General features: G+C 36.4%; 1 protein-coding gene across 3 annotated transcripts in view; it reads left to right on the forward strand.

Annotated features, from left to right (window-relative positions):
• ATAD2B (ATPase family AAA domain containing 2B) overlaps positions 1 to 14,709 on the forward strand; it is a 168,031-nt gene that overhangs the window by 30,426 nt on the left and 122,896 nt on the right. For all 3 annotated transcript variants that reach the window (XM_045447596.1, XM_045447595.1, XM_045447597.1), the window contains exons 5-8: positions 191 to 293; positions 2,272 to 2,380; positions 4,804 to 4,920; positions 7,481 to 7,556. In XM_045447596.1, the coding sequence (XP_045303552.1) occupies positions 191 to 293; positions 2,272 to 2,380; positions 4,804 to 4,920; positions 7,481 to 7,556 (405 nt within the window). The remainder of the gene's footprint in view (positions 1 to 190; positions 294 to 2,271; positions 2,381 to 4,803; positions 4,921 to 7,480; positions 7,557 to 14,709) is intronic.

A 14,709-nucleotide genomic window follows, 5' to 3' on the forward strand; every position in this document is an offset into this window, starting at 1 on the left:
TGTTCTGGATTTTTAGGGGGGACATTATCTTCTGATGGCTGCTGATTCAGAAAGATGTTTAATTAGGATGCTATCTACAGTTACATATCAGAGATAATTAAATTATGCTTTGATGAAGAGTGCTCTTTCATGTATATGCCACATGTGGTCTCACAATTGTCTAAATCCTAGTTTTATTATGTGATTGTAGTACTGCTGAAGCTGTACTACAGGAAATGGACAACATTAACATCAGACGGAATCGTCGGTCAGGAGAAGTAGAACGACTTAGAATGTGGACAGATACAGAATTTGTGAGTATATTTACTTTAACAACCTTAGCAAATATTTTTTATTTTGGTTGAGGGATTCAGACGGAGAGTGAGCAGCACTGGATTTTCTTAAATTAACAGAATTGTTCCTTTTCTTTGGTTCCTCTTTAGTTTGGGATTTTACGTTTTCTTCTTCTATCCTTAACTGTATTTGCTGCAACCTTTCCCAAAAGATTCCCTACACTTTTGCCAGAACAGTTATCTTAAAGTATGGCTCTGATTCTGTTACTTTTCTTTTCTTTTCTTTTTTTTTTTTTTTTTTTTTTAGTTTTTTTCTAGTTAAGTTTATTTATTTTGAGAGAGAGAGGAGAGAAAGAATCCCAAGCAGGCTCCACGTTGTGAGATCATGACCTGAGCCAAAGTCGGACACTCAACCGACTGAGCCACCCGGGCGCCCCTGATTCTGTTACTTTTCTGATCTGAACCTTTGATGTTCTTTTTATTGTGTACTGAATTAATTAGAAATACCTTGACCTTCATAATCAGGATTCAACTTTATCTTCTCACACGCTATTGCCCAAGTATAAACAAATAATTCTTCCTTTATCTTTTACTTCTGGTAATACTTTTGGTTAGGGACTGCTGTAGTCCTACCTTTGTTTCATGGTTCGTCTCAAATGCTGCCTCCCTTCCCGTTAGCAACAAGAGGATCATCTCTCTGAATTCTAGAGTACATTGTACCTTTTTTGTTTTTAAAGCATTTTTTAAAAGTCTTTTTAAATTTTTTTTAATGTTTATTTATTAAAAAAATTTTTTTTTAGTGTTTATTTATTTTTGAGACAGAGACAGAGCGTGAGCAGGGGAGGGGCAGAGAGAGAGGGAGACAGAATCCAAAGCAGGCTCCAGGCTCTGAGCTGTCAGCACAGAGCCTGATGTGGGGCTTGAACTCATGAACCGCAAGATCGTGACCTGAGCCGAAGTCAGACGCTTAACCGACTGAGCCACCCAGGAGCCCCTAATGTTTATTTATTTTTGAGACAGAGAGAGACAGAGCATGAGCAGAGGAGGGTAGAGAGAGGGAGACACAGAATCCGAAGCAGGCTCCAGGCTCTGAGCTGTCAGCACAGAGCCCGACGCAGGGCTGGAACTAATGAGCTGTGAGATCGTGACCTAAGCTGAAGTCGGACACCCAACTGACTGAGCCACCCAGGCGCCCCTTAAAGCATTTTTTTTTTGAATGTTTATTTATTTTTGAGAGAGAGAGCGTACACAAGGGAGGGGCAGAGAATGAGGGAGAGATTGAATCCCAAGGGATTGAATCTGTGCTGTCAGTGCAGAGCCTGATGCAGGTCTAGAACCCATGAACCATGAGATCATGACCTGAGCCGAAATCAAGAGTCAGACACTTAACCAATTGAGCCACCCAGGCCCCCCTACTACCTTTCTTATTTTTTAAAAAATATTATTTTAACATTTATTTATTTTTGAGAGAGAGAGTGCAAGCAGGAGAGGGGCAGAGAGGGAGACAGAATCCCAATCAGGCTCCAGGCTCTGAGCTGTCAGCACAGAGCCTGATATGGGGCTTGAACTCAAGAACTGTGAGGTCATAACCTGAGCCGAATATCAAGAATCGGACACTTAACTGACTGAGCCACCCAGGCACTCCTTTTTTTTTTTTTTTTTTTTTTTTTTTTTTTTATGGCATTTAACTTGCTTTGCTTTGTTTTATAGTTACCTGTGACTTATCTTACTCCATCCTACTAGGCTATAATTTGCTTGAGGGAGAAAGTGTGTTCATGGCACTGTAGTTTTAAATTTTCAAATATTTTGTAAGTTTGTTTTATTTTTCCTCTTGACCCTTACATTTATTGATTTCAGGAAGCTCCGTTTTTCATGAATCTGTGTCTTGCAAATAGGTGCTCAGTAAATTTCAAGAGTGGTCATATCCCATTAGGTTAATGATATTTATAGCCAGGAATAAATTCCATGTTAATATTTGACAGATTTTTCTCTTTAACAGGAAAACATGGATATGTATTCAAGAGTGAAAAGGCGAAGAAAGTCACTGAGAAGAAATAGTTATGGGATACAAAATCATCATGAAGTGTCTACTGAGGGCGAAGAAGAAGGTTTGTAAAGCACCTTATGAAATAAATACTACAGAGTTCAGGGGGGAGGGAAGAAAATTATATACAAGTAATACACATGTAATATTGCTGAGTGGGTGATTTTTGGCTTTAGAGGTCTGTATTGTGTAATTTGGAATAATTTTTATTTGATTGGCATTCTGAGTTTTCACCTTCATTTGGAAAAACACCTTTACACTATACATCTTTATGTAATTTATCTTATTTGTAGCTAGCCATTGGTAGCCCTCCAGTGACCTAATCTGGTGACATTTTCCGTGAGCTGATTTGTTGTTAGGTGAGGCTTCTTTTGTGTTTCTAATTGGAAGCCCTTATCCACAGTCACCTTCTACCCGTATTCTCTGAATCTCTGATTATTTGGGTCCCAAATTGAGTTATGGACTGAGGAGTCAGTGGTAAAATTTAAAGAAAGAGGGACTGCTAGTTCTAGTGGAGGGAGTGGTACTGCTCTTTTCCAAGGCTTGTCTGGGTTCTGAACTAAAGAACCCCAGCTGAATTTGTGGGGCTGCAGCTAGGAACATGATGAAAGTACATTTGCCCCAAAGATTATAAATCCATGACTAACACACTATAGGTTTTAATTCTGTAGGTGTTAATCTTCATTGAAATGGATTTTCAGAAGATTTGGTGTATTGTAAATGAAGGATAGTTTTATTTTACAAGGAAATCTTACTAGTTCCTACTATGTGTATAGCTTTGATGGACAGGAATGGGTTTATTTCTCAAATTCTCTAATTAATATATTATTAGCAAGTTTTGAAGAGCTGATATTTCTAATGAAGGTGCTTTATTGAGCAAATATTGTTGTTGTTATAGTTAGAACAACAACTATATTGCTTCCTTTGGAGAAAATCAGCATAGGCGAGACAGATTTATAATGTGATTTTTGCCTTTTCATTAACTGAACACCTTTATAGAGTTTTCAAAGTAGATTTGCCATGTTTAGAATTTCTTCCCATAATAAATAGTGTATTATAGTGCAGGTGTTTCTCAAAAAGCAATATTTTTCGAAGGTTTAAAGAGATTTATTTGGGTAGGAGTAATTTAGATAATACTATATTTGGTGATTTTGTCTAGAACTTAATAATAAAAATATTTATAAACTTAGAATATGCTTTCAGATGTCATGACTAAAATATAAAGTGCTTTGCATTTTGGTATCCTATTTCACTCAGTATCACTAGTGGTTTTATGGTTTTTCCTGTGCTTTAATATGGTTGTGTTATATTGATAATTCCTATGGTTAAAAAGTTAATCACAAAGTGTATTGCATTTGGAGACCATAAAGCAGTAAATTTTCATATGACTTAATTAATTTTTTAAAAGATTTTATTTTAAAGTAATCTCTATACCCATTGTGGGGCTTGAACTCAAACCTGAGATCAAGAGTCATAGGCTGTATGACTGAGCCAGCCAGGCACCCCAGACTTTTATTTTAAACTATAAATGGATGTCATATCATAGCTATAGCCAAACCACTTTTTAAAAATAAACTTTTAGATTTATGTATGTTATAATTTATTTTAAATAAGCTTTTAAGATTTATGTATATTATAATTTATTTTTAAGTGTATAGTTAGGTGAATTATAAAGTGATCACTTATGTCAAGAAATAAACGTATTAAGGGGCGCCTGGGTGGCGCAGTCGGTTAAGCGTCCGGCTTCAGCCAGGTCACGATCTCGCGGTCCGTGAGTTCGAGCCCCGCGTCGGGCTCTGGGCTGATGTCTCAGAGCCTGGAGCCTGTTTCCGATTCTGTGTCTCCCTCTCTCTCTCTGCCCCTCCCCCGTTCATGCTCTGTCTCTCTCTGTCCCAAAAATAAATAAACGTTGAAAGAAATAAACGTATTAACACCCCAGAAATCTGCTTCATGCTCCCTCCCAATTCCTACCTGCATTTTCCTACCAAAATAGAACTAATTTGTGTTTATCTCTTGTCAGCAGGCCTAACAAACCATTGTATTACCAACAAAAATTGCTCTTGCTGTAACATTAGTAATTATCTTGTAAGCATATTTTTTTGAACTACCGAGTGGTATTTGAATACTAACATTATTCACTGGTGGATAACTGGGCATTAAAATGAAGTTTGCTCTAGTAAAATTTTGATTTGTCTTCTATTATACCTTTGTATGATCAAAGAGATTGAAAGATCATAAGAATACCTAGGTTATTTAGCAGAGAACTGTATTATTTGTTGGAAAGGCTTTTTTTTTTTTTTTTTTTTTTCCATCTACCTAGGTTGGTTTTTAATTGTAGTGATACATGCTGTATCATAAAATGTTGACACATTTAAATGTTACCTGTGCAGAAAGAGTAAAAGATAAAATGTAAATATTCAGTTTTAGAGTGAACCATTCCTTGTGGATTAAAACAGTTCTTCTTTTCTTTTGTGTGGGGGAAACTAGAATCTCAAGAGGAGGATGGAGACATAGAAGTTGAGGAGGCAGAAGGAGAAGAAAATGATAGACCATACAATTTGAGACAAAGAAAAACAGTGGATAGATACCAAGCACCTCCAATAGGTAAGAAATGCTGAATAACTTTGTTTCTTTTTTTAATTTTTTTTTAATGTTTATTTATTTTTGAAACAGAAAGAGCATGAATGGGGGAGGGTCAGAGAGAGGGAGACACAGAATCTGAAGCAGGCTCCAGGATCCGAGATGTCAGCCCAGAGCCCGACACAGGGCTTGAATTCATGGACTCTGAGATCATGACCTGAGCCAAAGTCGGATCCCAACCGACTGAGCCACCCAGGCGCCCCTGAATAACTTCGTTTTGTAGTTGAGTAGCTTATTCTGTACCACCCCTTCAAAAATATAAGTGTTGTGGAGTTTAAAGTTTTTATTTATTTATTTATTTATTTATTTGTTTATTTAATACTCTTTTTTTAAGTTTATTTATTTTGAGAGAGAGAGAAAGTGTGAGTAGGGGAGAGGCAGAGAGAAAATCCCAAGAGGGTCCACACTTGCAGTGCGGAGCTCAACATGGGGCTTGATGTGGGGCTTGATGCAGGGCTCGAACTCAGGAACCTCGAGATCATGACCCAAGCTGAAGTTGGGTGCTTAACTGACTGAGCCACCTAGGTGCCCTAATTCACTGATTTTGAGTTTATTTACAGGGATTATGCAGTCATCACCACTGTTTAATTCTAGAATATTTTTGTACTTCTACGCTTTCATCCCCCCAGCCCCTGGCAACCATTAATGTACTTTCTGTCTATAGATTTGCTTTTTTTGTGACCTTTTGTGTCTAGCTTCTTTCGCTTAGCATAATGTATTTAAGGAAGGACTGAGATATTTGTATGAGATACTCAAACTCTTATGCTCTAAAACGATGTTGGATTCTCTGGAAGGAGTGAATCAGAGTTACTATGGCAGCCCTCCAGTACATGCAGCCTAGGTATGCAGACATTACTCCAGTTAGGAGCCATTATCACAGATAGCCTTGTTAATAATGGGGGAGATGTGTAAAGGTAGAAAAAAGATTCTGAATCATTTCTTTTTAGATTAAAAAAAATATTGAGGTATGAATGAAATACAGTTTACTGCAGTTGCACATATTTAACATGTAGTTTGACAAGTTGGAAATACCTTAGATATATACCTGTGAAACTATCATTACCATCAAGGTAGTGAACATGTTTATCAGCCCCCAAAATATCTTTCTGCCTGTTTGTAATCTCCTTCTAACCTTCTTATGCCATCCGCATCCCAATCCTGAGGCAGTCACTGATCTGATTTTCTTTCTACAACCGTAGATTAGTTTACACTCTTTTGAATTTTATGTACAATATACTCTATTGTCTTTCTTTCACTCACCATAATTTTAAGACTCATACATGTTGGTGAATATAACAATGTGTTTCTTCTTGTACAGAGTAGCTTTCCATTGTATGGGCATATCATAATTTGTTTATACATTCATTTGTGGGTAGATATTTGGATTATTGACATTTCTAATATTTAGTTATTATAAATAAGTTGTGAACGTTCACGTGCAAGTCTTTGGGCATATTTTTTCATTTTTCTTATAAACACTGAGGAGTGGAAAGCTGGGTTTTGTGATTAGGGTATGTTTAATATGCTAAGAAATTGCCAAACTGTTTTCCAAAGTGATTGTACCACTTAGATTAGATTCTCCCTGAGAGTGTATGGGAGCCCAGTTGCACCATTCTCTTGCCAACACTTGCTACAGTCAACTTTTTGAAATTAATTTTAACACATAGTTATTGTAGTTTTTTTTTTTTTTTTAAATTTTTTTTTTCAACGTTTATTTTATTTTTGGGACAGAGAGAGACAGAGCATGAACGGGGGAAGGGAAGAGAGAGAGGGAGACACAGAATCGGAAACAGGCTCCAGGCTCTGAGCCATCAGCCCAGAGTCTGACGCGGGGCTCGAACTCCCGGACCGTGAGATCGTGACCTGGCTGAAGTCGGACGCTTAACCGACTGCGCCACCCAGGCGCCCCAGTTATTGTAGTTTTAATTTACATTTCCTCAATGACACTGAGCATCTTATGTGCTGATTTGCCAGTGTTATCTCTGGTGAAGTGTCTTTTCAAATCTCTTGCCTGCTTTTTCCAATTGAGTTGTTTATTTTCTTAATATGGAGTTTTTTGAGAGTTCATTATGTATCCTGGGTATCAGTCCTTTATCAGATATGTGATTTGCAAATATTTTGTCCGTCTGCAGCTTATTTCTTTTATTTTCTTTTGTTTTCTTATTTCTTTCACTTATTTTCTTAGTGTCTTTCAAAGAGTAGAATTTGTAATTTTGATGAACTCCTATTTATTAATTTTTTTAATGGATTATGCTTTTGGTGTGGTAACCGAAAAAAATCTTTGTTTAACCAAAAGTCACAAATACTTAATTTAACATCTTTTTAGAGTGATTACTTGCAACTTAAGGTATCCACAAAGTTTTTATTTTTGTTGTGCTCCTTCTAGATAGTATTTGGAACTTGAACACCTGTGACTAGCTTCCATTCAGAAAGTTAACAGAAGTAACTTCTACTCCTTTGATAACATCAATTTATCAATTTGTTATTAGTTATTTCTGTGTTGTCCTTTTTTATTTTCTTTAAGTCCCAGCTCATCAAAAAAAGAGAGAAAACACGCTGTTTGATATTCACAGATCTCCAGCAAGAAGAAGCCATATCAGGTATGTTTTGTTGGTTTTCAAAAGGAGGAAATAATCATATCTGTCATTTAGATATATCCTCTAAATAATATATAACAAAATTTCTCATAATTAGAATATAGGCATTGATAGTGTTAATAATGCCAATGAGGGATTAAATGGTTTCTTTCTTTTCTTTGCTTCTCTTTCTTTGCTTTCTTTCCTTTAAATGTTTATTTATTTATTTTTGAGAGAGAGAGAGAGTGAGCTGGGGAGGGATAGAGAGAGAGGGAGACACAGAATCCGAAGCAGGCTCCAGGCTCCAAGCTGTCAGCACAGAGCCTGATGCCGGGCCCGAACTCACGAACTGTGAGATCATGACCTGAGCTGAAGTTGGATGCTCAACCGACTGAGCCTCCCAGGTGCCCCAATATCTTTCTTTTTTTAATTAGTGACTAGTAGTTATTATGCTACATGTGACTATTTTCTTCCTGGTTCAGTTTGCCTGGAATAGTTACTGTTTTAACAATTATGTGCCCCAATGCTACATAGCTCTCTGCTCTCTTGGTAGAGTTGAATCTAAACCACTCACATTGCTTTCATTTGAAACACTGTTTCAGTTAGTCTTTCCTACCTTTTTTCCCCCTTTTGCCCTTTCTTTTATATATAGATACAAAAGACACTGGTTTTGAAACTGTCTTATCTATTATGTTTTCTGAAAAGGTAGTATACTCATGGAATATACAATTAATAAACATTTTAAAATAGATATGAAGAGCTTCTTTTTTTCTAGTTTCAGTAGTCTCTCACTCTCCCATAGTAACATATGTTCATATACATGTATGTGTACTTACACATTGTTAGCCCTTCTTTTTACACAACATATATTGTGCACATTGTCTTATACCTTGTTTTTTTCACTTAATTCATTTTAACTGTCTTTTCATTTCTGTATAGTGAAATTTCACATTTATGTTTATAGTTACCTATTACATTTATAGATATACTCTAATATTTAAATTAGTCCTTTATTGAGAGATGTTGTGGTCTTTGTTATTACAAAATATGACATAATGAATAGCCTTGCACAATCTTCATTTTACATGTTTACAAATGTATTTGTAGGGTAAATTCACAGAAGTTGGATCTCAGAGTTAAAGGGAATAGGAGATTGTAACTTTGATTAGTTTGCAAACCACCAAGTAGTGTATGAAAGGGCCTATTTTCCCATGTTTCTACAAACAAAATGTATTTTTAAACTTTAGCATTTCTGCCAGTCTGAGAGTTGAAAAGGAGATCTTGGTTTCTTTAAAATTTCTGTATCTCTTATCAGAGCATTTTTTCATATGTTTAAAAGCCATTTGTTTTTCCTTTTTTTGAAACGTGTACAAAGTTTACCTATTTTTCTAATAGATTGTTTTTCTTTTATCTACTTTAAGTAGTTTTTTTACATCCTGAAGAGATTAGTCCTTTGTCATAAATTGCCAGTGTTTTTCCTTGGTTCAGACTTTGTCTTTTTTTGACATTGTTTTCAGTTGTCTTTACCAAGAGGTTTTTATTTTTATGTAGTCAAATTTATCAAACTATTTTTTTAAGGCTTTTAGATTTTATTTTATTTTATTAAAAAAATATTTTTGAAAGAGAGCGGGCATGCATGAGCGGAGAAGAGGCAGAGAGGAAGATAGAGAATTTCAACCAGGCTCCATGTCATCAGTGCAGAGTCTGACGTGGGGCTCAAACTCATGAACTGTGAGATCATGACGTGAGCAGAAATCAAGAGTCAGACGCTTAACCTGCTGAACTACCCAGATGCCGCTAGATTCAAATTATAGTTGGAAAAACCTACCCAAATCCAAAGTTTTCAAGGAGTTCATCTTTGTTTATTTTTATGGTATCATTTTTTTCACGGTATTTGTTTATTTATTTATTTATTTATTTATAATATGAAATTTATTGTCAAATTGGTTTCCATACAACACCCAGTGCTCATCCCAACAGGTGCCCTCCTCAATGCCCATCACCCACCCTCCCCTCCCTCCCACCCCCCATCAACCCTCAGTTTATTCTGTTATTAAGAGTCTCTTATGGTTTGGCTCCCTCCCCCTTTTTTTTTTCCTTCCCCTCTCCCATGGTCTTCTGTTAAGTTTCTCAGGATCCACATAAGAGTGAAAACATATGATATCATTTTTTTACTTTTAAATTTTGATTCATTTGAATTTTATGGTGTAAGATTTGTAGAACAGATCCAACTTTTTTTCACAGATGGAAAAATGAGTTTTCCCAAGCTCATTTATTGAATCAGTTCGTGATTTCTCCATCGATTCTCTTTGCCACATTTATCATATATCAGATTACATGTTTTGCTCTGCTTCTGGATATTTTTTCCATTCATATTGAATACTGTTTAAATTGTTGAGGCTTTTTAATATGTTATAATATTTATAACTAATCCCTTAAATTTCCTTTGAATGTGATTTTACATTATTTGTGTTTTTGTTTTTAATATTATTCAGTTATGTTTTAAAGTGTTATGTGTGGTTCTTGCACACTTATTGTTAATTTTTTCTTACCTAACTTACTTTTTCTGTTGCTTTTGTGAGATTCCCTTGTCCTTTTTTTTCCATTATATTTTCTCATTATATTTCATTTTTCCATTATATTTTCTCTCTGATTCATATATATAACAATTTCAGCATATTAATTTTGTGTACCCCTCTTCTTTATTGGGGATTCTCCTAGCTTGTCCATGTTATGATTGATGCTTAAGAAAGATGTACTTTTGTCATGTTAAAGATTTATGTATTTTTTATTTTATTTATTTATTTTTAAAATATTTATTTGGAGAGAGAGAGCATGCATGAGCAGGGGAGGGGCGGAGAGAGAGAGAGAGAGAGAGAGAGAGAGAGAGAATCGCAAGTAGGCTCTGTGCTGTCAGTGCGGGAGCTAGAACTCATGAACCGGGAGATCATGACTTGAGCCAAAATCAAGGGTCAGATGCTTAACCTAAGGCCACCCAGGTGCCCCAAAGATTTATGTGTTTTTTAAATACTTGAATTTTCTTAAAAAAAAAAAAAATCAAAACAAGAATATTGATCAAATGTTTTCAAATTGTTAAGGTCTATGGAGATCTTTCATCTCAGATTTATTATTAAGATTTATTAATTATTTTAATAGATTTTCTAATGTTGAATCTTTTAGATGCAAGTGCCTTTTGTTTTCTGATTTTGTAATTAATTTCTATATTTGTTGCACTGTGATTAGAGAATGTTGTTTGTATTGTACTTAGTGAAGTTTCCTTGTGGTTGAATATATAGTCTATAGGCATTTGAAAAGAAATATTCTTTGTTTTTAAACCACAGGTTGAAACTCAATTAAATATGTTATTTATCATATTTTTTAGGTTGCCTTTATTATTATACTGTTGTTCATTTTGTATTCTTACTTTTCACTTTGGATGTGGACGGAAAGGGTGAATTCAAGTCTTCCTAGTACTAGGATGTCTATATCCCTTTCTCCTTTTGCGTGCTATAAGTTTTGCTTTTTGGGTGTTGTTGCTGTGTTGAGTTGTCCATAACTACTTACAGTCAGAAACTTTATTATGAATTTGTCATTTTGCCTTTGAAAATATTCTCCCTTTGGGGTGCATGGGTGGCTCAGTTGGTTAAGTGCCTGACTTTGGCTCAGGTCAAGATCTCGCAGTTTGTGAGTTTGAGTCCCAGGTTCGGCTCTGTGCTGACAGCTCCGAGCCTGGAGCCTACTTCAGATACTGTCTCCCTCTCTCTCTCTCTCTGCCTTTGCCCCACCGCACTCTGTCTCTGTCTCTTTCTCTCAAAAATAAATAAACACTAAAAAATTCTACTTTGTTTCATTTATTTCTTTTATACTAATATATAGTCTGATGTTAGGTTTTTACCCATATCTTTGTTTGGCTTGTATACTTTTGGTTCTTTTATTTCTCATCTCTCTGAATCACATGAAACATCTCCTGTTTTCAGCATAGAGCCATGTTCTGATTTTGCTTTTAAAGTTTTATTTATTTATTTTTAGAGAGAGCGTGTGTGTGTGTGCATGTGTGGGAGAAGGAGAGAGAGAGAGAGAGAGAGAGAGAGAGAGAGAGGGAGAGAGAGGCAGACAATCCCAAGCAGGCTCCATGCTGAGTGGGGAGCCTGATGCAGGTGCTTGATCTCACAAACTGAGATCATGACTTGAGTTGAAACCAAGAGTCAGACGCTTAACTGACTGAGCCAGCCAGCTGCCCTGAGCTATGTTCTGATTTGAGATTCAGTCTAAAAATCTTATTTTCATAATTGTGTCACATTTATTTCCATTTGTTGATGTGACTGTTGTTTTTATTTCTGTTATTTTATCTTACTTTTGTTTAGTTTTTATGGTCTTAAGCATTTCACTGTGTGATATTTCTTTCTTCAACATTTTCTCATGGAAATTCTCGAATATCTAGAAGAGTTGGAAGAATTTTATAGTGAATACTGGCATACCTACCACAAAGATTCTACAGTTTCATTTTATACTTCCTTTTTTTATTTTTGTTTTTATTTTATTTATTTTTTAATTTTTATTTAATTTAGTTTTTAAATTTACATCTAAGTTAGCATATAGTGCAACGATGATTTCGGGAGTAGATGCCTTAATGCCTCTTGCCATTTAGCCCATCCCCCCTCCCACGATCCCTCCAGTAACTCTGTTCTCCATATTTAAAAGTCTTTTATGTTTTTGTCCCCCTCCCTGTTTTTATATTATTTTTGTTTCCCTTATGTTCATCTGTTTTGTATCTTAAATTCCTCATATGAGTGAAGTCATATGGTACTTGTCTTCCACTGACTAATTTCGCTTAGCATAATACCCTCTAGTTCCATCCATGTCACTGCATATGGCAAGATTTCATTCTTTTTGATTGCCAAGTAATACTCCATTGTGTGTGTGTGTGTGTGTGTGTGTGTGTGTGTGTGTGTGTGTATACACACACACATACCACATCTTTATCCATTCATCTGTCGATGTACATTTGGGCTCTTTCCATACTTTGGCTATTGTCAATAGTGCTGCTATAAACACGGGGGTGCATGTGTCCCTTTGAAACAGCATACCTATATCCCTTGGATAAATACCTAGTAGTGCAATTGCTGGGTCGTAGGGTAGTTCTATTTTTAATGTTCTGAGGAACCTCCATACTGTTTTCCAGAGTGGCTGCACCAGTTTGCATTCCTACCAGCAATGCAAAAGGGTTCCTCTTTCTCCACATCTGCACCAACATCTGTTGTTGCCTGAGTTGTTCATGTTAGCCATTCTGACAGGTGTGAGGTGGTATCTCGTGGTTTCGATCTTTTCGGTCTTTTGCCGATTTCTTCACTGGATTATTTTTTTTTTTTGGGGTGTTGAGTTTGATAAGTTCTTTATAGATTTTGGATACTAACCCTTTATCCAGTATGTCATTTGCAAACATCTTCTCCCATTCTGTCGGCTGCCTTTTAGTTTTGCTGATTGTTTCCTTTGCTCTGCATACGCTTTTTATTTTGATGAGGTCCCAATAGTTCATTTTTGCTTTTGTTTCCCTTGCCTCTGGAGACGTGTTGAGTAAGAAGTTGCTGCAGCCGAGGTCAGAGAGGTTTTTGCCTGCTTTCTCCTTGAGGATTTTGATGGCTTCCTGTCTTACATTGAGATCTTTCATCCATTTTGAGTTTATTTTTGTGTATGGTGTAAGAAAGTGGTCCAGGTTCATTTTTCTGCATGTCGCTGTCCAGTTTTCCCAGCATCACTTGCTGAAGAAACTGTCTTTATTCCATTGGATATTCTTTCCTGCTTTGTCAAAGATTAGCTGGCCATACGTTTGTGGGTTCATTTCTGGGTTCTCTATTCTGTTCCATTGATCTGAGTGTGTGTTTTTGTGCCAGTACCATACTGTCTTGATGATTACAGCTTTGTAATACGGCTTGAAGTCCGTGTTATACTTTCTTTATCAAATATATATCTCTACCCATATGTCAATCTATCTTAGTTAAAAAAATTTTTTTTAATGTTTATTTTTGAGAGAGAGAAAGAGAGAGAGAGAGCGCACGCAGGGGAGGGGCAGAGAGAGAGGGAGACACAGAATCTGAAGCAGGCTCCAGGCTCTGAGCTGTCAGCATGGAGTCAAATCTGGGCCTTGAACCCATGAACTCTGAGATCATGACCCGAACTGAAGTTGAATGCTTAACTGACTGAGCCACTCAGTCTCCCCAATCCATCTCAGTTTTTAGATGCATTTCTAAGTATGTTGCAGACATCAGTATACTTCTCTTAAATTCTTCAGCATGTATATCAAGTAACTAAAGTTCAGTATTTAGGTTTTTTTTTTCCTTTTAGGTAAAATTTACACGCAAAGAAATGCACAAATCTTATTTGCCTTTGCTGTTTTTAAAAAAGTGAACTTCTTATTGTAGAATAGGTTTAGATTGACAGAAAAATTTTGAAGCTAGTACAGTGAGTTTCCATGTAGTCTATACCCAGTTTCCCTTATCATTAACACTTATCATTAGTATGGTGCATTTGTTGTAATTATTGAACTAATAGTGACATAATATTATGTACTAAAGTCCATACTTTATTCATATTTTCTTAGTTGTTACCCAATGTCCTTTTTCTATTCGAGGATTCTGTCTAGAATACTACATACATTTTGTAGTCCTGTCTTGTTAGGCTCCTATTGTGTTTCTTTAATCAACTTCATTGAGGCATAATTTATATAAACTGTACCCATTTAAAGTATTTAAAACAAAAATTTTTTTTTAAGTTTATTCTTTGGGGGCACTGGGTGATTCAGTTGGTTGAGCGTCTGACTTCAGCTCAGGTCATGACCTCACCGTCTGGGAGTTCAAGCTCCAAATCGTGTTCCGTGCCTACAGCTCAGAGCCTGGAGCCTGCTTCAGATTCTGTCTCCTTCTCTCTCTGCCCCTCCTCGCTTGTGCTCTCTCTCTCTCTCTCTCTCAAAAATAAAGAATAAAAATAAAGGGGCGCCTGGGTGGCTCAGTCAGTGGGGCGGCCGACTTCGGCTCAGGTCATGATCTCGCGGTCTGTGAGTTCGAGCCCCGCGTCGGGCTCTGGGCTGATGGCTCAGAACCTGGAGCCTGCTTCCAATTCTGTGTCTCTCTCTCTCTCTCTGCCCCTTCCCCGTTCATGTTCTGTCTCTCTCTGTCTCAAA

Source organism: Leopardus geoffroyi, chromosome A3 (assembly GCF_018350155.1).
Source record: "Leopardus geoffroyi isolate Oge1 chromosome A3, O.geoffroyi_Oge1_pat1.0, whole genome shotgun sequence".
NCBI lineage: Eukaryota > Metazoa > Chordata > Mammalia > Carnivora > Felidae > Leopardus > Leopardus geoffroyi.